The sequence below is a fragment of the Sceloporus occidentalis genome, unplaced genomic scaffold, assembly GCF_023333645.1.
Source record: "Sceloporus occidentalis isolate IW3139 unplaced genomic scaffold, rSceOcc1.0.p SCAF_1, whole genome shotgun sequence".
NCBI classification, from domain to species: Eukaryota; Metazoa; Chordata; class Lepidosauria; order Squamata; family Phrynosomatidae; genus Sceloporus; species Sceloporus occidentalis.
The window spans coordinates 23644602-23668017 of NW_028316981.1; the positions used below are offsets into that span (position 1 = coordinate 23644602).

General features: G+C 42.6%; 1 protein-coding gene across 6 annotated transcripts in view; it reads right to left on the reverse strand.

The window, feature by feature from the left end:
• Positions 1-23416, reverse strand: part of LOC149321201 (gamma-aminobutyric acid type B receptor subunit 1-like) — a 204411-nt gene that overhangs the window by 145304 nt on the left and 35691 nt on the right. For all 6 annotated transcript variants that reach the window (XM_089516581.1, XM_089516590.1, XM_089516554.1 and 3 more), the window contains one exon: positions 15150-15230. In XM_089516581.1, coding sequence (XP_089372707.1) covers positions 15150-15167 — 18 coding nt within the window. In that variant the 5' untranslated portion in view covers positions 15168-15230. The remainder of the gene's footprint in view (positions 1-15149; positions 15231-23416) is intronic.

Below are 23416 nucleotides of genomic sequence, written 5' to 3' on the forward strand. Positions count from 1 at the left end.
GGAGCAGTCAACATGGAGCAGCCAGGTAAGACATGTGTTCACCCTAGCCAGGTGTTCACCCCTTCTGTTCCAAGGGGAAAGGAGGGCCCAACTGGGTGTCCTCCCTCACCTCTCTTCTAGGGTGTCACCCATTGCGGTCCACATCCCCAGCCTTAGTGTCACCACTGCTCTTGCTTCTTGCACACCACTACCTGCACTTCTCTCCCTCATTTCCTTCCTTCCTTCCTTCCTTCTCCCTTCTCTCTCACCTCATGTTGCTATACCTTTCTTCTCTTGCACCTTGCACTCACCTGCTGCACCTTTTATCTTCCTTTCCCCTGGCCTGCTTCACTTTACTCCTCTGCTGTGCTTGCCTTCAACCTTTTCCTCCTCCTCTTCCATTTTACTTCGCGCTGTTGCTTGCCTGCCCTCTAAAGAAGGGGCACACAAAGCTGATGGTATTATTTTAAACAGAGGGCAGATAAGTGCAGGTGAAGGCAAGAATGCCACTGTTTTTGCAAGACAAGAAACAGGAGGCGAGGAAGTTAAAGCAAGGTATTGGCAAGAGAGATTAGGAGCAGGAATGGAGGGTGGAGAAGACAATGGAGATGGCTCTTTTCCTTCCATATCAAAGAACTGACCCTCATAAAAAGGAACTATATGATTTCTTTTTTCTGGGTAGCTAATAAAACATCATAATATTGCCACATCAAACAAGTCATGAAAAACAACATACTCCATGGAACCTTAAATACCAATTATTGTATTACAGTCTTTACCCTGCCTTGTGGCATCCCTCATCATTCACTCCAATGGCTCCATTATTGTCTGTCTAATCTTTGCAAGGAACTCTGCCAAACAGACTTCAGCTAGACTTTCCTACAAAATCTGCACTGTCTTTTGGAGCTGTAATACTTGCCCAGGGAACTAGCAACTAGAATTAAAAGAGAGAGCAGGTTGCAAATGTCACTCATAGATGTGAGGCTTCACTCACTGGCTAAACACACTCAAAAAAGGGGACAGGAAGGTTTATCACTTGCAAAACAATTGTTTGGAAAAACGATTGTGTGCTTCTGTCCCATAACTTCATCCCAACAAGGGCAAAAGTCTGTGTTTTCAGTGACAATATTATCCCAACATCTAGCCCAGTGATGGTGAACCTTTTCGGGCCCGAGTGCCCCAAATAAAAAGTTTTTCCGGCACCGGATGTTACCCAGTGTCCTCCAGGGGTAGGACTTCGAGGGTGGAACTTCCCGCCTGCGCCTTTCCCGGCTTCCAGCTGTCTCCAGAGAGATAGCTGAAGGCCAGGAAAGGTCTGAGAGGAGGAAGAACAGGCGTGTGCCTGTTCCTCCTTCTCTCCCCATGCCTTTCCCAGCCTCCAGGTACCTCCAGAGAGCTAGCCGAGGGGTACTACCAATGCAGGAAACCAGTCGTGCCATATAAGGACCATATTTGGAGATCCTGCTGACTCATCATGGGGGAAGCCAGGGCACATAGCCAGGATAGATCTATTAAGATAGGAATTTACATAATTCCTTCACTGATAGGAGTGATAGTGGGTGAGAGACCTGAGCAGAAGTCCAAGATTACCTCCCTGTGGGAGTGAGACTCCTTTGTCCAGGGACATTCACATTGATTGTTCAGCCATGCACAGATTTTGAGTTTTATTCTTCCCTCCTGGGAACTTCACCTTAATCTCCAAACTGCCCCAGGATATGTTTTGACCTGTAAGCATATCTGCTCAGGCACTACCAATTTGGTCTTGTTTTGAGGTCAGACACTCACTCTGTCTGTAGCTCATCTGACTCCTCAGCAACTGCTGGCCAACTCAGATCCACAGGCAGTGTGCTGAGCCACTTTCCTCTCACAGAACTCCCTGACTGGAAACTCTGTTTCTGGAATCAGACATATTATCATTCTCTGCAAACCTTTAAATCACTATCTGCTACCATCCTTTATATCACTAGTTGTTGTACTTGTGTGTGAGCGGGTGAAACTTGATTTCCCCTTTTGCTATTCTAACAAACTACATTTAGACCTTATATTCTGGAGTTCTGTTTCTCAGAACCATATACACAGGCATGATCCCTGCTTTTAGTTGCCCAAAATCCTCTCAGCAGCTTCATTTGAGCTAATAAAATTCTCCCTGTTAAATATTGGTTGAGGGTGCCCTTTGGGACCCTGGCATTTTGGGCAACAACAGCTTGGAATTCAGACCAAATGACAGTCAAAACAAGTACTAGATGGCATATCATGGAAACTAGCTGAAACCTAGCCAACTGATTAGTATGGTAACCCTACCTTTATTTAACAAGAAATTAAACTAGAATGTTGTATAATGGAGATGTAGTGTGGGGAGGAAATTACAAAAATTGTGTTACAGATACGTTTCAGGCCGGATAGCATTTTTGTGTTTCTACTCACCCAGCCAAAGAATGCTGAGGATGATGTTAATGTTAACAGATTTACATGTCTTGGGCTGGTGGTTCAGAAAGCAAGGTCAGCAGCCTGCAAAATGTCTACTGTCCTTAATTTCATCTAGATAGAAAGCTATAGACTTGGTGTGAATCACTGGAGCCTGAGAGGAGGCCCAATATTATCCCAGATGGCTCCAGCAGGACTCCTGGTGCTGTGCCAGCCTTTGGCTACTGGCCTCACAAGGGAGGGAAGGGTTGCCGTGTGTTGCCTTTATGAGCATTTACATGTATCCATGTTGTAAATGCCTCTGAACATTTAAAAACAGGCTGGTGGCCAACGCCAACCTAGAATGGAGCCGCATCAAGCAGCTAATGTTTAAAGTAACTGAAAGGTATGGAATCTACTAAACAATTGCATAAGATATTGAACCTTCAAATAACCCTTTCTCACATAAAAGCTTCAGAACAAGAACTACTACACCTACCTGTAGTAGTGTGCATGTACAAGACCTACTACACCTACCTGTAGTAGTGCACATGGAGCCCTGGTGGCACAGTGGTTAAATGCCTATACTGCAGCCACAATGTTGTGAGTTCGATCCTGAGGGGCTCCAAAGTCAGCTCAGCCTTCCATCCTTTCGTAGGTCAGTAAAAGAAGTACCCAGCTAGTTGGGGGCAACTGGCTTACACACTGTAAACCGCTTAGAGACTGTTTAGTTCTGTATGAAGTGGTATATAAATGTAAATGCTATTTCTATTGCTATTGCTATACCTGAAATCTTCCCCAAGCAATGTATATCCAGAGCTTGAAGAAGTTACTATTTCAGACAATGGCTCCCAAAAAATCCCAGCCACAATGGCTGACAACCAGGCTGGCTGGGAGATTCTGGGTGTCGTAGAAAAGTAATTCTTTAAAGATCTTGAGTTAGTTATATGCCCTTGGGGGTAGGGGATAGAGGTCTGTTTCCCCCTCCCTTTCCCTCTTGTCTTCCTCCATTACATGTCACTCACATATTTTTGAGGGGGCAGCATTTCTAATTAGGAAAATCAGTATGGTTATAGTGGCTTAAGTATCAGACTAGGGCTCTGGAAGACCTTGGGCAAATCACACTCCCTTAGCCTCACAGAAAGGCAATGACAGGCCCTCCAACTGTCCCAGTTGGGCAGGAACAGTCCTGATTAATCTTCTGTCATCCAATAAAGGTGTGTTGGACTGCACTCCCCATCATGGGTTGGCTGGAACCCATGGGTTGACTATAACATGTCTCTACAATGTAAACCAACTGAAACACATTAGTGATTCCCAAACTTTAGTGACAATCCTTCAGGTGTTTTGGACTCCAGCTCCCAAAAGCCACAGCCAACTTGGGCAACAGTGAGGAACTCTGGGAGCTGAAGTCCAAAATATCAGGAGGACCAAAGTTTGGGAACCACTTCATGTACATTTAAAATTTCATAAAATCATTAGATCACAATAGCTTTGATTTTTTTTTTAAAAGCCATGTTTTAACTTGGTGCTGAAATGAAGACAATGGCAATGCTAATCAATACTCTTAAGAGGCATTAATAGTACATGTTAATAAGGCCTTGGAGGTGGCGTGTGACCCACAAGCTATACCTTCCCTATTAGTGATGTAAAAGTATAGTACACACCCTGAAAGATTATTACAGCATTAGTTTCACAGACAGACAACTCTCCTGAGCTCAGGGTGGTGCAGATTCTGAATGTTAGACTATGATCTGAGAGACCAACGTTCAAATCATTGCTCAGCTGTGGAAACCCAATGAGAAGTCACACACTCTCAGCTTCAGGGAAAGGCATAACAAATCTCCTCTGAATAAATCTTGTGGGGGAAAAAACTCTAGGATAGTGACTTGAAGGCCCACAAAAACAACAAATAGTATGTGTAGCTGAACTTACTAATGTTTCCCTCTCCCTTCTGCACTTCATCCTCCCCCATCTGTTTTCTCCCATGTGTGAATGTTAGATTGTAAGCTCCTTGGGGCAGAACTTGTCACCTTATACTTCATAAGCCACAATGGATATTGATGGCATGATGTAATGACATTTAGAAATCTAACTTCACAGTACCCATCCAGAACCAGCCCTCTGGACACAAGGGAAGTATTTGTCTGTAAAGCTGCGGCCACATTATGATAATCTTTCAAGGAGCTTACTGTGTGGCTATAGCTTATGGGCTGTATCTCACCCTAAGGTTATTTCAAACACACACACACCGCACACAGAGAGTGCACATCCTATTTCTCCCTCCCACACACAAATATTCTTTCATCAGAAAAAGTCCCCCCCCCCCCGCCACTCCTGTTAAACAAGCTGCTGAAAGGTTTCTCCTTCACCTGTCACATCATTAAAGCTGAGGGAGGTTTCATTCCCCCTTTTCTAGCACAGACAGGAAAAAGGAACCTAGAGCTGATAGTATTGAGCAATCCCTAGATAGATAAAAACACAGTTCTCACAGGAGAAGTTCTTTGCAAAACGGAGCAGCAGAACAATGCTAACAACATTTCTTTGCACAGCCTTTACACAGCCTAACTGTTTTGTCCACGTTGATGCTTCTTCAGTAACATCTCAAAGTGCCTAAATGTGACTCCAGTGCTATCATTTTCACATACTCTTCCAACTGTCTTGATTAATCATTTGCCACCCCACTTTTTTTCAGCTGCTTTTAAAATGTCCCAGTTTATCCCATGCTAATGGATCATAGATGAAAACTAGAACATGTGGTGTCCAAGCAACATCAGAGTGTGGTCAAAATGGCAAAAGCTATTATATGAACACATAAGCTAGGAGAGGCTGCAGCAATGGAAGGAAGCTGAGGACAAAGGAGGAAAGTGGAGGAAGTTGGGAGAAACCGGGGCATTTTACAAGCAGTTGAAAAAGTGGGATGACAAAGGATTAATTGAGACTGCTAAAGCAGCACAGTTGGAGCGTATTCTATCACCAAAAGACCCCCAAATGCTCACAAATGCCTGATCTCACTCTTTCTGTAGGGGGTGTGAGTAATTATTTTCCCTCATTTTCAGCTCTCCATGACCCAATTTAGAACCTAAAGGCCTTCTTTTCCAAAAATCGAACCAGGTAGTTACTGAAATGGCTAGTTGTGCCCCTTAAAATGCATACTTAGCTACCTTTGAGTGGAAAGAGAGAGAGCAAGAGAGAGAACGTAGTAGTTTTAGCATTGAACTAGATATCTGAACTAGATATCTGGAGACCAGGGTTCTTATCACACTCTCTCAGCCTCAAACAATGGCAAACCCCTTCTGAACAAATCTTGCCAAGAAAACCTCATGATAGGGTTGCCTTAACGTTGCCTAACTACTTGAAGGCAGATAACAACAATAACAATAACAGAAAGGGAGGGAAGCTGGTGTTGTGAAGGCCCAGAAAAACAGTCCCTGGATGAGAAGCTGGAAGATGAATGGACAGTTGATGCAACACAAGAATGAGCAAAGGCACATGGAAAGCTGCCTTATCCTGAGTCAGACCTTTGATCCATCTTTCCCAGTCTTGTTGATACACTGCCTGGAAGCAGCTCTCCAATATCAGGGGTCATTCAGACGTTGTTATTGTTGTTTTTAGCAATACAGCACAAATTATCTCATTCAAACATTCTGGGTTTGTTATTCATACTATGGAACTATTGATCTGCATCTCCGAGAGTTTTTCTGTTCACACGTTCAAACATGCCAATAAAGTTGGAGCCGACAATGCAAATAAATTCAGAACTCCTTTTTTGGTATGCAGCACTTTATCTTAGGTCTATTTGTGTCTATTCACATTGATTATTCATATTATTGATGATGCAGATCTTTATTTTTAAAAAAATTCAAGGAAAACCCCAATATCGATTATCCTGGATTAAGTGGGGTTTTGGCAGCTCCCCCAAAACTTAATCAGGTGCATTTGTGAACAATGGAGATTTAACCCAGATTCATCCTGGATTACTTTCACAGTGTGAATAACCCCTGCGACTTGGTTTTTCCAGCCCTCTTTGGAGATGCAAGGGACTGAATCTTGGGACCAACCTTCTGCATGCAAAACATGTGCACTGTCAGTCAACGCGGCTCCTCCTCATCAGTCTTACCCAGGAATTTACATAAATCTCTGCTGATTACATTTTATTTTACAGCAAGCTTTTTATCATTTTATTAAAATGTTATAACTGAAACTGTGGGCTCGGTAGGTGTGGATTGCTTCCACAAAGATCCTAGACTCCTTCATTCTCTAGTATTTTTTACTATGACTTGTGCCTTGCCTCTGCAATTTGTAAAGTGAAATGTCAGGAACTTCTGTTTCCTTATCTTTCAGAACCAGACCTTTACCAGGGAAAAAAAGAAATAGAGAGTAAGAAGGGAGATAACAAGGAAGCCGAGGCTTCGGGAAGAATTCTAATTCTAATCAGTCCTCCTAAACTCCTAACACAAGGGAACGTTTCACAATGCAAGAGGAATATGCATGTCAGGGGGAAAGATACATCTGCTCAACCTTCAGCAGCCTTCTGTGAGTTCTGCTTATACAATATTCAGCTTTGCTTATAGGATAAATGTGAACCTGAGCGAGTAAAAAGTGGGCTCAAAGTGATGACTTGAATCTAGATTGGGTGGGCGCTTTTCAGATATCCTTGGACTACAACTCCCATAATCCATCACTACTGACTATGCTGACTAAGGGTGATGGGAGTTTTAGGCCCTATCTGGTCAGCTACAGGTGCCTACCCTGATCATAATATCAATGGGATTTAAATTAGTCATGATGAATTGTATCACAATTCAAAGGGAGAGAACAGGCTGGCCTGAAGAGACAGTGCCTTTCCTCCATAACTGTCATCCTTGGGCCTGTGAGGGAGAGAACAGGCTAGCCTGAAGACACAGTATTCTTGACTGTATATTATATTGTAACATGTTTAAAATGTATATTCCCTTTGAACTTGGAAACTGCTTTGATCTCCCAGGAAAAGCGGTATAGAAATATATTATTACTAGTAGTATTAGTATTATTATTATTATCCCATATATTTCAATGGACTGCTCTAAGCACAAGAAAATCTGGATTTAACCTGGTGGAGATAATAAATTTGTGTGTATGGGAATTCCTTTGGTTAAATTTTGCACTGTCTTTTGTGTAAAAGAAATGTAAGAGAAAACAGTTTAAAGATAATGTCCAGATGGTATGGAACAATACCACCCATATTAAGTGGATAACTAGAGATTACAACAGCAAGTGCTGGATTTATATAGATATATATAGACTGTGTGTGTGTGTATCTCTCTGTCTGTACAAGCAGGTGCACATATACAGGAAATGTACTTTCCCCCTATCTGCACTAAAGTAAATTTCTAGATGTCATGATTATGTGCAGATGTCTGAAAACTTAAGAGAATGTCTACAAAATATTGCACCTCTGTAATTTAGATTCCAGAAATTTCTAGATATTAGGCTTATGTGCAGATGTCTGAAAACTTAAGAGAATGTCTACAAAATACTGCACCTCTGTAATTTAGATTCCAGAAATTTCTAGATGTTAGGCTTATGTGCAGATGTCTGAAAACTTAAGAGAATCTCTATAAAATGTTGTACCTCTGTGATTTAGATTCCAGAGATGCTTTCTTTATCAAGCCAATCAATAAGGAAGTCATGAGTATTCAGTTTCTACAGCTTGGTCCCTGCTAAATATTCAGTACAGGAGTTATATTCCAAAGCATCTGAAGGGCACCAAGTTGGGGAAAAGTGGTTTATATGGGACATTATCATAGTAGTTTGCTTTGTCTGTGCTTTCCACAGACTGAAAGAGGCAGGAGAAAAACACATTAACAGAGTTTTATGGGTGTATCAGAGCAAGTGCCTTTGAAAACTATATAAATCAGCAAGAAAACAATGGTCTAAGCTCTGGTGATCAGTCCTAACTAGAGTAGATCCACTGGATGAACAGGATTTACCTATGTGTTGACTTAGCATTCAACAATTAAGGGGCTTTACAGACAGCCCCTAAGGGGCGGCAGGATGCCTCCCCTTTCCTTGCTGGATTAGGGCTGTGGCAAACGCATGCTGCGTCCCCGATCTGGCATTTTTGCACCACGGAAAGGGCGCCCTAGCCACTGTTGTGATGCTTTTTGCCTCTTCTTTAGTGCAGCATATATAAGTGCTGTGCCAAAGACATGGTGTGACGCTGCCTGCCGTCTGGTCAGGAAGGCACCATCCAGGTGGCCAGCATGTGGACGCCACACACCCCACTCCACCCCGAGGCTGGCTTTTTATGCTGGTCTCTTCAGGCCCTAACTCAATGGGTGTACTGTAGCTGGAAGCAACCAAGAGAGTTTAGGCCAATGTCCTCCTCTTTTCTTATTCAGAAAGAAGATCCATGTCCTCCTAAATGTGAGGTTAATTTGCAGTGTTAATTTCTACTAGTTTGGTTACCATACAACCGTGTATTTCTGGATACAAGCCTGGCTAAAGTAGGACTTTCTTCTCCTTCCACTTCCACTATGGCCCAAAACACACTGCAGAAATAATCTTGTGGAAATAATTTATTGTGGCACCAGAGTTCTATGACAGAGAAGGTTAAATGTCTCATAAAACTACAGTTTCCAGAATTTCCTAGCATCGAACCAGGGCAGTTAAAGCGGTTTCAAACTGGATTAACTCAAACTCAAGGAGTCCTGGTGGAGCAGTGGTTAAATGCCAGTACTGCAGCCATTCACAGGCACAAGGTTGTGAGTTCAATCCCAGGCTAAGCTCCAGGGTCCACTCAGCCTTACATCCTTCTGTTGGTTACTAAAATGAGTTCCCAGCTTGTTGGGGGCAATTAGCTTACATATTGTAAAGTGCTTAGGGAGTGCTTTAGTGCACTGATAAGCAGTATAAAAATGTACTTGCTATGGCTATTCCTATTTCTGAAGTGTGTTTGGGACCTACATTGTCATCCCACCACTTTGGCCAAAATTTGCATCAGCCTGGAGGTGGGATCATCTTAACCCTCTGGAGCAGATTCTTCCAAGTGACCTGGGGGCATGCAGGGAGGGGAAATAAATGGTTTTGGCAGAAGCTATGGGATCTAGCAGAACTATACCAAGATCCAAAACAAACAGAACTATACATTTCTTGGGGAGACAAGAAATGTTGGCAATTGATGGTGAAAATTTTCAGGAGGGGAACACAAATGGCGGCTCTTAGTGATTCTGATGTTGGTTACCTTGGACAGATACCTAGAGTTCGGACTAGGGCCTAAAGTTGATTCACTGTTCCACTAATGTGGAAGTCTCAGCTGCCATTGTCTCTACCTATCTATTTTTCTCAAAATTTACTCTTCACTATGCCCTTTTCCCCCCAGTCGGGTTCATTTCTGGGCCCAAGGACTGCTAGAGGGAACTGCAAAACAAATACAAATAAAAAAAATTAAAAATCCCAGGGTGGTTAAGAAAACTGGGGTGGGATCCCTTATTACTAATTTTCCCCTTCAGAAGCCACCACTTTGCCTTTATAGGATCAAACACAGGATGCAAACTCCTTTGTTCTTCCCAAACATTGTACAGTTAAATCCACAAGGCTGGTTAAAATCTGCGTTTAGATGGTTTTCATGTGGGAATGGTTGTATGCAGTTCACTGACCAGATTGTTGTATTCCATCAGGGAATGCTTTGGACAGCTTTGTGCATAATGAGAGCTTGATACACCTGTGAATTCAATCCATCTGGACCAGAGCCTATCAAAGTTACTTTTGGGAGCTGTTGTTGTTTGCTTTCTAGTCGTTTCTAACTTATGGCAATCCTAAGGTGAACCTATCAAAGGGTTTTCTTGGCAAGAGTCCTTCAGAACAGGTACATCATCACCTTCCTCTGAGGCTGAGAAAAAGTGTAACTTGCTCAAGATCACCCATGGCCAAGAAGCAATTCAAGCCCTTGTTTTTCACATATCTGGTCCAGTACTCAAATCACTACATGACTTTAAATTTCTTTTTGGGAGGGAGCCACAACTTCCTATATCCCCATCTAGCATCACCAGAGGACCCAGAATGGTGTAGTTGTTTTGTTACCTAAAATGTCAGGGTCCCAGGAGGGCACCATAATTAATTTTCAAATAGGCGGATTTTATTCACTCAAATGACAGCAGCCAAGGGGGCTTGGGGAATTAAAGTGGGGATCAAGCCTGTGCATACCAATTCCAAGAAACAGAACTCCAGAGTTCTAGTTCACATAGATTTTTTTATGAATCAAAAGGGGATCACCTTTCACACAAAAACACTCACTTGTGCACACATTCAATAGCCAATGATGTAAAAGGTGGTAGCAAACAGCAACTAATAGGATTGCAGAAGGAGATACTGTACTGATTCCAGATGCAAAGCTCCAATCAAGGGGACACTGTGAAGTGGAAATGGCTCAGCAAGCTGCCTTAGGACCATGGTACGGCCAGCTATGCTGAGGAATCAAGCAAGATAAGGACAGAGTGTCTGTCTGACCTCAAATGAGACTGAACTGGGGGTGCTTGATATTTATTGTGGAAAATCTGGCCCTGGGCAGAAATTCAGGATTAAGTGGTAGCTTCCAGGATGGAAGAATGGAAGGTGTGAATGGCCGGACAATCAGTGCAAATATTCTTGGACAAAGGAGTATCACTCCCAGAGGGAAGTGAACCTGGACTTCTGTTCACTTGCAAACCCAAGATCTATCACCTACAATCCCTCCTATCAGTGAAGGTATTATACCAGGGGTCGGCAACTCCTGGCCCGCGGGCCGGATGCGGCCCACGGAGGCAGCAGGACCAGCCCCAGCCCTGGTGCTGCTGCCTCGTCCTCCACCTCCTCCTGGGCTGCATGACCGCTTGACCGCACTGCCCTCCTCCTCCTCCACCGTGCAGAGGAGGAAGAGGAGGGCTGCACGGCCTGGGGCAGAGGAGGCAAAGGGGGAAGCCCCACACCGCCCACCTCCTTCTCCTCTGCCTCCTCCGCCCCGCCCCTAGGCCGTGCGGCGCATGGAGGAGGGGGGAGGAGAAGGGGGAGGAGGAGGAGCAGGAGGAGGGGGAGCAGAAGGAGGAGGAGGAGGAGGAAGAGGAGGAGGGGGAGCAGAAGGAGGAGGAGGAGGAGGAAGAGGAGGAGGGGGAGCAGAAGGAGGAGGAGGAGGGAGAGGAGGAGGGGGAGCAGAAGGAGGAGGAGGAGGAGGAAGAGGAGGAGGGGGAGCAGAAGGAGGAGGTGGTGAGTGGCCAGAGGCCTCAAGGTTTTTTTAATTTTATTTTGTGTGCTTTAAGTGCTCACAAGTCTCCCTTGCTTTGACAATGATAGTGTGATGATGATGATGATGATGATGATGATGATGATGATGATGAGTCAGCTTGAGAGGCATGCAGGCACTGTTTCAGTAGCCGAGAGAGTGTCGCCTACCAAAGTGTGTTTTGGGTGCTTTTAATGCTAACAAGTCTCCCTTGTTTTGACAGTGATCGTGTGTGGTGGTGGTGATGATGATGATGATGATGATGATGATGATATGAGTCAGCTTCAGAGGCATGCACGCACTGTTTCTGAAGCCAAGAGAGTGTGACTTTCCAAAGTGCCTTTTCTGTGTGTTTTTGGTTCTTTAATGGTGATATTGATATCAGCAAGCCTCTGAGGCAAGGCCAATGTAAATTGCTGTGATTTTTACAAACTCATGTGCAGTGAAGAAAAACCAAAGTCCCTTGACCAAGTACACACTTCTGAGAAGTACACTTGGTGCAAGAACGGTGAAACCACCTTGGCATGTTCAATATGCATAGCCATGTTAAACCATGCTAAGTGTTAAACCCAAGGGGTTTGGTTATGGAATAAGCCTCTGAAATATGCATGAGGCCACGTTAAGTAAAGCCATGTGAAATGCACAAATGTGCTGTTGTGTGTGTTTTGGAATGCAGGTTGGGGGTGTTTGGCCAGAAAGGGACCGAGGAGGAGAGGGCAGGCGCACGTCTCCTCCTCCCAGCGGGGCTTTGGTGGAAGCTCTGCCCCCAGTGTGCAGCTCCGCCCCAGAGGGTGGAAGCTCCACCCCCAGCTTCGCCCCCCCCCCCAGTTGTCTGAGGGACAGCAACCCGGCCCCCGGCTCAAAAAGGTTGCCTACCCCTGTATTATACAGATACACTCTGTCCTTGGCTATGTGCTCTTGAGCTCCTTCCTGTTGTGCTCTAAACATCTCTTTTGATATCAATTTGATATTGGCATTAAGGAGGGGTGCAGAAGGCCAGACCCTGGGGAAACAGTTTGAGTGTTGAGCTGTGACTCTGGAGACCAGGGTTCAATGCCTAGCTGGGTCATAAAACCCACTGGATGACCTTGGACGAGGTACATATTCTCCACCTCAGGGGAATGGCAAATCTCCTCTGAACAAATCTTGCCAAGAAAACCCCATGATAGGGTCACCTTAAAATTGGCAAAAGTCAGAAATGACCTGAAGACACACAATAGCAGCAGCATGACCATTGGCCATGCTGATTGACATGGGTGGTGGTGGATTCTAGTAGTCCAAAGAAAGAAATTTTTCAAGTCCCAGTATTCATCCAATTCATTTGCATGAATTCATGCTTCTTTTGACACAAAAACATTCCATGCAGGGAACTAATAACATCTTAAGCAACACTTTAATATCACACAATAAACTCCATATTAGCCATTATGTTGGTCAACAGAACTGTTTGAAAAAAATTATTAGTAATTGTTTCATACTAGAATGCTATAAACATTCCTAGGCAGCAGTGGGATGACATGTGGTCCAAAGAAATGAATGCACTCCGACACATGCCTATTTCTGTGGTCGCTGCACACCCCATTTGCTCAGGACTAGTGTCTTTCCTCTTAGAGGGGGTTTAACACTGAACTTTAAAAGAAGCTATCCAGGGTGCAACACCTTGGACAGCTCTTTTAAAGTTCAGTATAAAATCCGGAGTTGGTTCACCACCCCACTGACATGGATTCCAACAGCAGCCAAACTTGTTGAGAACCATGCTGTTGAGATTTGGCACTGTCCCCCATGAAATACTATCCTCCCCTACTCTGAAGGAAGAAAATATTCTGTTCTGCCATTCTGTGGGGCACTATGGTATAGATCAGTGGTTTCCAATCTATGGTCCTCCATTTGATTTGGACTTCAGCTCCAAGAAGCCCCAAACAACTTGGCCAACAATCAGGAATTATCAGATCTGAAGTCCAAATAATCAAGATGAGCAAAGGGTGGGATTCACTGGGCACTCTGCTGTAACCAAAGATTAGAAAAGGTACGAGGGGGGACCTTTCAAGAGGTCTCTAGGAGGTTGGAAATATTTCTGTTTCCTTGTGCAAAGCCTGCCTGACCTGGTTGTTTCATTTCACATGTACATACTGTTATAGTCAGCCCTTCTTTTCACATGTACATACTGTTATAGTCAGCCCTTGTTATCTACCAATTCTGCTCCCAGATTCCCACAAAAAAAAAAGTTCAAAAAAGTAAACCTTGATTTTGCCATTTTGTATGAGGGACACTATTTTATTCTCCCATAATGGGACTTGAGTATCTATGGATTTTGGTATCCACGGAGCCTCCTGGAACCAACCCCAGTAACTTCAGTGAAACATACTGAGCAGTTCTTCCTGTTTTGTGGTACTGCGACCTGTTCCTATTCTTTCCATGTTATTTCTACCTCCAGCTCCAAATTTTCTGTTAAAGAAGTAAAGCCCATGATCACGTGTAGTTTATCTAGTCCTGAGACTGGGGTGGTTGCAGGGGAGGTGGGGAGGCATAATTTAATTCTGAATCTCTAAAATTGGAACTGGGAATGCAGCATACAAACAGAGTTCTCTTAATCTAAAAAAAATCAAAGTAAAAATAAACTCAGGGTATACAAACAGCATTGATCAACATTAAATCTTTTGTGTGTAGAATATGGAGTCTCTTTGTGCTATTATGTAGAGAACTCTAATACAGAGTATGAGTGTTGATTTATTTCTTTGTGATTATTTATAATCCACATTCCAACAGAAAATTATTCAAAGGACAGTATGCAACAGTTTTGAAAAACACAAATTAAAAAAAAATCAGAATGCACCAACTAGGGGGAAAGAAGAATACAAAAAGACTAATTAAAAAACACAAAAACAAAAACATTTCTCTCTCTCTCTCTTAGTGAGAATCAATATGCAGTATACCAGCAATGAAGGCTCTCTGTGTATAAATTCTTGCATCGCACAAGAGGGAGGTATCAGCACACTTGTATAAACATATTTATGGGAGGGGTGAGCACTCAGCAGAGTAGGGATGCGCAAAACCAGCTCTGTGAAGGCCGAGTGTACCCAGAAACCACAGAGCACTCATAGAATCATAGAGTTGGAAGAGACCGCAATGTGGGGAATGATAGTCAGAAAACGAAGGAGGAAGCATGGAATGGAGTATCTAGGTAAAGATCACAGCTGGCTAGCACTTTGAAGAGGAGCATACCACACTGTACCATTTTATTACAGGCCCCACCTATCCACATCCCTAAGTGCCTGATGGAATAAAAGCAATATTTTTACCAGTTCCAGAAACAACACATGTGGAATTTCCATGAAAACAGCCCACAACTCTAAAGGACATTTATCTCAATTCCATAGAAGGAGGAGGCCAGGGTAAAAATTTCAGCACCAGATTTTAGGATTGGGGAGGTACATCTTAAGATTCTTAGAAATCTCACCACATATGACTTTAAAATACTGATTAACCTTTACACACACATGTTGGCATGTTGGTAATGTATTCCTCCTACCTTTCTTCTCAGGATCATATCTTCCCAGAGGCACAGGTGGGACTTTTTATATCAGATCTTCTCAAGTTTATATTTAGCAGCCTAATAGGGACAAAGAAACAAAAGATTTGCTATTAGAGTCCAAGAATTGTCTCTTCCTTAATGTAGACATTTTTGCAGAGAAAACATAGGCATTAACAGACCTAAGTATTATCATTACAAATAAATAGTTATGTAGCTAATTACTTCCAAACCTTGAGCTTTAAAATAAATAGCTTGCTGCAGCATGTTTCAGATCAGTATATGACAGAATAAAATAAAATAAACTCTTGCACCATAGTCATGTTTCTGATCCCATCAATCCTGACTGCTTAAACAGGAGCAACCTAAAATGCAATCTCTTATTAAGTGCATCAGTTCGTTAGACCCTTAATGAACTACATATATCGTTGACATTACTCGAACTGTAGAACTGGAAAAAAATAAATTAGAGTTGAAACAATTTGTAGGACACAACTTAAAAGTAATTTCCAAACAGCTAAAGTCAAATGCACATACTCTGAATTTGAAAGGTTGCAATGTTTGCAGTTACCAATGCTGCTGTCTCAGGGGGTGTTTTAGGGTTGGAGAAAATGAGAGGTAAAATTACTGAATTGTCTCATGGTGATTGTTCACAGAATTGCCTTGAAAGGATTTGATTTTAAAAACATAGGATTTCAGGGTTTTGAAAGCATCTCCCAAAGCTGGGTTTTAAAAAAATATAGATTTCAGAAGAATGATTTCAAATCTGTAAAACATGGGGTAGGCAGATGTTGGGTTGGTGGGAGCGATTTGCTTTTACTGTTTAGGTTGTTCCTTTTTTTCCTGAAACCCCAAAATCCACCAGCCAGAATCAGGATCCATACAATGGTTCAGGGAACAGACATTTAGGTGGAAGCAAGGAACGGGGCTACCTCTGAGCACACACCCTCCAACATTTCACAGATGAATACTGGAACACGTGTGGCCAAACAACATCATAGTGGGATCGAGATGGCAATTGATGAGGAAGAACCTACAAGCTAGGAGAGGTTGCAACCATTTGCTTTTGCCCAAGTCTTCGGGGATCAAACATCAGAAGAAGACTAGGAATAGGAAAGGTAGCTATGAAAGAACTAGAAAAGATCCTAAAGAGTAAAGGCATACCACTGAGCACAAAAGTTAGAATTGTACAAGCCACTGTATTTCCTATTACCATGTATGGATGCAAGAGCTGGACAGTGAAGAAATTCATTTGAGATGTGGTGAGAGTGCTGAAGATACTGTGGAGAGACAAAAAGACAAACAGAAGGGTCCTTGAACAGATCAAGCATGAAATCTATCTGGAAGCCAAGATGGTTAAAATGAGACTGTAGTACTTTGGATACATCATGAGAAGGAATAACTTATTAGAAAAGACAATAATGCTAGGAAAGGTAGAGAGAAGGAGAAAGAGAGGAAGCCAGCACGCTAGATAGACTCTGTTAGGAATGCTATGGGTATGAATTTATAGGATCTAAGCAGAGCAGTGGAGAACAGGGGGTCTTGGCAATGTCTCATACACTGGGCCGCCGTGAGTCAGAAAAAAGGAAAAAAAGATTTCACCTGAGGATTATGAAGAACGTCCTGACAGTAAGAGCTGTTTGACAATACAATATGCTGCCTTGTAGACTGCATCTACACTGCAGAGATAATCCAGTCTGACCCCACATTAACTGCCATGGCTCAATGCTATGGAATTCTGGGAACTGTTTTTTGTTGCGGCACCAGAGCTCTCTGACAGAGCCTGAAGCTCATAGAATCATAGAATCACGAGAAGGCTTAAATGTCTCACAAAACAATAATTCCCAGAATTCTATAGTACTGAATCATGGCAATTAAAGTGGTGCTAAGATGGACAGTTTCTACAGTGTGGATGCAGCCTGAGTGTGGTGAAGTCTCCTTTTTGGAGATTTTTAAGCAGAGGCTAGATGGCCCTCTGTCAGGAGTGCTTTGGTTGTGTATTCCTGCATGGCAGGGGTTGGACTGGATGGCCCTTGAGTCGCCCCCAACTCTATGGGACTGTTGGAGGAGGGTATGTGAGCCCATGCTCAATCCAGAGCTTAATTTTCACTGCCAGAACTGAGTCAGTGCTTTTACTTTAAAATTTAGTCTAGGTTTGCTACCTTTGGTTATTCTGGGGTAAGGAGAAGCCTTTCTGTTACTGCTTTGTAATCTATTGGAAATCATGTAGAAATGAATTTCCCAGAAGCTTCTGAACTCTCTCCCGTGACCACTTGGCCTCAGATGTACAGATATGATTGACCACTGCTTTACCTGGGAACATCAAGAGCCCTTCGGGGTAAACAGATTCCTATTCTGTATGCCCTCATTATGCTAAATCAAAATAGCTTCAGCTAAGAATGGGGTCTTTACTCCTTTCAGCTTTGGCATTTTGTTCTGACTGAGCAGATGAGCACAACACATTTTGCCATCTGAGGCAGAGTAGCAAATGATGTTGCCACAACCATGTTAAAGCAACATAGCATTCAAAACTAGCCCATTTATTTCATCAACAAGAAGGGGGGGAAATCCCTCTCTCTATGGTCTAACCTGCACTGTAGAAATAATGCAGTTTTAACTGCCATGGCTCCATGCTGGGAAATTCTGGGATTTGTAGTTTTGTGAGACATTTAGCCTTCTCTGTCAGAAAGTACTGGTGCCATAACAAACTAGAAATCCCAGGATTCCATAGGATGGAGTCATAGCAGTTAAAGCCGTGTCAAGCTGAATTACAGTGGACCCTTGTTATACGATGCGGTTTGGTTCCAAGATCCCCTGTGGATAACAAAATCCGTGTATGTTCAAGTCCCATTAAATATAATGACATAGCAAAATGGTGTCCCTTATAAAAAATGGAAAATCAAGGTTTGATATTTGAAATTGATACTTTTTTTTGAACATTTTCAAACCATGGATGCTTGAATCTGTGTATAAAAAATCTGTGTATAAGAAGGGCCGACTGTATTTCTGCAGTGCAGTTTATGCCTACCGTATGTCTAGCAGTCAAAATACAATATAACGATTTAAATAAAATACCATGTTTGTTCTTTTGTGATACCACAACGATTCCCCTACAACTGAGGGGAAAAGGCTTTCTTTCCTCCAAGGGAGTTCTCCCTACACATACCCTGCCCCACTTGATGTAAAAAAATGGCTTTGTGTGCTTTTGCTGACATGCTCAGTAGTCTTTTCATGACTTTATTATTGTGTGGTTTTAGTTTAGATGCAATGGCTTTTCTCTTTTTCATAAGCTGCTTATTGAAAGTGGCTGGAAAATGTTTTAAATAAATAAATAAGTTGAGATTGAGGGCGCTTAGCTGTGGAATGGGAAGGAAAGATGGATGAGCTGAGCTACACAGGCAAAGGGAGGGGGCAAAGTACTGGACAAATATTGCACAGATTCACAGTGAACAAAACTATCAAGGACTGCTAACCATGATGGCTATGCATCACCTCCAGTACCAGAAGCAGCATGCCTCACAGCAACAGTTGCCAAGAAACGTAAACGACAGCTGCTGTCGTACTCAGGTCCAACTTGTGGACTTCCCACAAGCATCTAGTCAGCCATTTTGGGAAGCACGCTGTGTGAGAAATAAGCCTCTGGCTCAGCTTGGCTCTTTTTATGTACTTATCTTTGAATATGGGAAAGAACATTACACATCAGTGTCTTCAATTCAGTTACATTATTTATTACATTTCCTGGAATCACACCAACATCTATAATAATGTAACTGAAAAAAGTCCAGGGTTGCATAGCCTCCAACTGTCCAGATTTGGCAAGGGGAGTCCAGATTAATCCTCTGTCATCCCACTTTTTCAATTACTTTTTAAATGTCCCAGTTCCTTTCTCCTCCCCCTTTCCCTCTTTGTCCTCAGCTTACTTCAATTACTGAAAACTGAATTCACTGTGAAAAAGTAGTTTGTCCTCAGGTAAGTCAAAGGAGATGAGGGGAAAAGGGAGAGCTGGGGGAAAGGAGAAGAAGGGGGAAGTTGCCCTTCCCAGTAGGCTCAAGCAAAAGCAAACTGCTGCCAGACTCGCCTAGCTTGCGTGTTCTTCCTCATTAATAACTTTTGCCATCTTGACTACACTCTGATATTGCTTGATCACCTTGTCCTGGCTTTCATCTATAAAATATCTGAAGGTTCAGGATTGTCTTGCCCTCTGAGAAGGTGTTACAAATTCCAACAACTCCTATGGGCTTCTGCTCAAAATCAAAAGCACCATCTTAAACCTAAAACTGGTTGGCTTTTGTGAACGTCTTCTGGGATAGGAATTCATCCTAAAGAGCATTTGTAACAGAGAAAGGCTGAGGTTAGTAGCACTCTTCCCGGTTCTGTATATACTGTAATCATTTAAGAATGACACTGACAAAATGGAGCACCTCTAGCAGAGGGTGACTGGGATGCTGTGACATCTTGGAAATCAAGTCCTATAAGGAGTAGTTGAAAGACATTGGCATGTTTAGCTTGGAGAAAAGAAGATTAAGGGAAGACATGACAGCAGTCTTAAAGTATCTGAAGGCCTGTCACGCAAGAGAAGAATTGTTCTCTGTTGCTCTGGAAGGCTGGCTAACCAATGGTGGCTCACACCTGGTGATGACACAGGAAAGATTCTTTTTGGTGGCTGCACCTAATGTGTGGAATTCCCTTCCCCAATGGGTCCAATTGGCCCCCTTTTTGCCAATAGGTTAAAAACCTTTTTATTTAAGGAGGCATTTGGTTTTAATGTTGCAGCAGATGGAGCTTTGAATAGGGGTTGTTGCATTTCTAAAACTGTTTCTAATAGGGGGTGCAAGTTTTGGAGTCAAAATTATGGATTTTGCTATGAGCCATGGATAAATCAAAAGTAAAATTTAGGGATATGTAAGAAAGGATGTAAAGGATGAAGCAAAGGAAAATGTTCCCAAAGCAGACATGTTCCAGCAGACATAACTGTTTGTGCTCATCCAAAAGGCTGGATGGATGAGAGAGTAAAGGGGGTCGGTGCTTCTTTTAGGTGTTCCAAGGTCAGGAGGGATTAAGCTCTCATCTTTTGATAATGTACATTACTCACATTGTAAGTATAACCAGGGTTTTTGGGTCAATTTTATGACTAAAATTTATAGACTTATACATAAGTATATACAGTATTTGATTTTGTGCTGCTTATTTTCTCTGTGATGTTTTAAGATGTGTTCTTGAATTGCATCAAGCATGACCACTAATGCATCTAAAGCACCATTTTGTTCACAGAGACAGAAGAAAAAGTGGATGCTCTTCCCCGCCTCTGTTCTTTCAACAGACATTGATGAGATTGTCTGCCCATGGTGTTCAAAATGTGTTTGTTGTTTTGGGCTAATTATCTAGGAACCCATTGGCAAATCACTGTCAGATTTTTTGAGCCTCCCTGACACCTACTTTAAATAGCAATATTTATTATGGCATAAGCTTTGACAGACTAGAGTCCACTTCATCAGATGAACGAAGTGCTATGCTGAACTACAGGCATATTACAAATCAAGGCCAGTATTCTGTATCAGTTACTTAGGGGCTATACACACTGCCCCTTTGGGGCAGTCTGCAGCTGCCCCTTTACTGGCCAGATCGGTGCTCCAGCAACCGCATGTCATGACACCGATCTAGCCTCCATAGAGCACAAAAGGAAGCTGGAAAACCAGCTCCTTTTTGTGTCCTCGAAAGGGCTCCATAGCTGCTGCACTGTTTCGGTGCACCGTTTCAGTGCTGCGCTGTTTCTGCGCTGTTTCTGTGCTGTGCCATTTCAGCACTGTGCCAGAAGTGCATCATGTGCCACGCAGCATGTAGACTGGCGCATGCCACAATGGTGCCCTACTGGTGGTGGTAGGGCTTAGAGCATGAGGATGCTCAACCCTCACCCCACCCACAGTCTGGCGCTTTTCAACTGTCTGTACTGGGCCTTAGTTAAGTATAGTTAACTGACTTAAGTGCACAGTACTTAGGATGTATCCACACTGCAGAAATAATCCAGTTTGACACCACTTTAACTGCAATGGTTCAGCATTATGGAATTCTGGGAACTGTCATTTTTGTGGCACCAGAGCTCTCTGACAGAGACTATACTTATACAAAACTATAATTCTCAAAATTCCATAACATTGAGCCACCACAGTTAAAGTGGTGTCAAAGAGGATTATTTCTGTAGTGCAGATGCAGCCTAAATAACTTATCTTGGCCTGATCTCCCCAGAGAACCTGACGGAAACATCACTCACTCACTCCAGTCACCGGCAGAATGGACTTCCTTCTCCCCATGCAGCTAACATCTGGTAAAGTAGGTTGGGCGGGAGGAGTCACAATCCTGGCAATAGTGTCCCAGTTGTGACTAAGTAGTGACTGTGCATACGGAACAGTTAGATAATTTTTCCATAGTCACTATTGCTATTTAGTCATGAGTGGTATGTAACTGTTCTTTATTCATGATTGCTACTTAGTCATAATTGCAGCACTGTTGTCATGATTGTAACTCCCCATAACTCTAGTGACTGGAGCATGGATGAATGATGGAGAGAGTCAGGCCAAGAGAGATTCCTGAATTAAGTACAGTACTTCATTAAGTAGCTGATACAGAATACTGGCCCATTTCTTTTTAAGGTAATGTGTGTGTGTGTGCTTTCAATTTGTGTGTTGACTTATGGGGATCCCATGAATTCCTAAGGGTTTTTTAGGCAAGTAATACTCAGAAGTGGGTTTGCCAGCTACTTCCTCTGAAATAGGGCTTATAGCACCCGGTGTTTGTTGGCAATCTTCCATTCAAGTACTAACCAGGTGAACCAAGACTCTAAATAGAAATAGCAACTCCTCTTTCAATAACAACAGCAGCAACAACAACAACAACAAATTGACAAAATGAGATTGAAAAACTATAAAGCTGAAAGATGAGTTAACACATAGCATGGATTTACTACCAAAAATTCCTCTCAGCTCTAATGAAATCATGGAAAACCCTGTTAACAGTAAATAGACAAGCATCTTCTAGAGTTAATACAGTCAGCCCTCCATATCCATGGATTCTACATCCACAGATTCAACCATCCATGGCTCGCAAATATTCAAATAAAATTTCCCAAAAGTGAACTCTTGATTTTGCCATTTTTATAAGGGACCAGTGTTGCCAATTTCTGGGATTTTTCCTGGAAATTGGAAATGTCAATGTTTTTCCGTGTCATTGCCCGGATTGCTACATTTCTGGGAAGATTCTGGGAAATTCAGCCTACAGAAAAAATTAACCTTCCCACCCCAAACAAACTGGCCAAAAATACCTTCCCACCCCCCAAAAAACCTCCCGACATATCTCCCATCCTAGAAGTCCTGCCTCCTTCAGCCTTCCCATAGTGCCTTGCGCCCCTGACCCAGAAGTCCCACCCCCGACCTGAAAGTCCCGCCCCATTCTGGGAAATTTGGGGGCATTCCAGGAAGCCAATTGGGGAATTTCCTTCAAGGGTGATTGGCAACACTATAAGGGACACCATTTTAGTATGCCATTGTATATAATGGGACTTGAGCATCCACTGATTTTGGTATCCACGGAAGGGGGGGGTTGGATACCAAAACCCCAGTGGATATCAAGGGCCCACTGTATTAGGTGTAAAGTTTCTCAGGGTGACTCCTTCTTTACCTTATTAGTAGTTTTTGTAATAATGCCATTTGCAGTAATAGTAAAGAAAGCAAATCAGGGATATGAACTATCAAAGGAAGCTGGAAAACCAAACAATTCATTGTATATGGATAATTTAAAACTACTGTATATGGAAAGTCAGCATCAAAAATTGGATCCATATTCATTATTGTAAGACTATTTAGCCAAGACATCTCAAGGGAATTTGGAATTGATAAATGTACTACACTATCAATAAACAGAATTAAAACTGCTGAATCAAAAGGAAGAAAACTCTTTGATGGAAATATCATTAAAAGCCTCAACCATGATGAACACTACAAGTACCTGGGAATACTACAAGCAGAGGATATCCAACATAAGAAAGTAAAATAAATTATTAATATTGAGTACACAAAAACAATAAACAAGTCCTAAAATCAAAACCTAGCAGTAGAAGGAGCATAATTCAGGCTGTAAACTCCTAGGCCATACTAGTTTTTCAGTACAGTGCTGGAATTGTTGATTGGCCTCAAGCAGAACTAGATGCAACAGATAGAAAAACCCTGAAAATTACGGTAGTAAGCCACAGTTTCCATAATCAAGGTACTATTGAT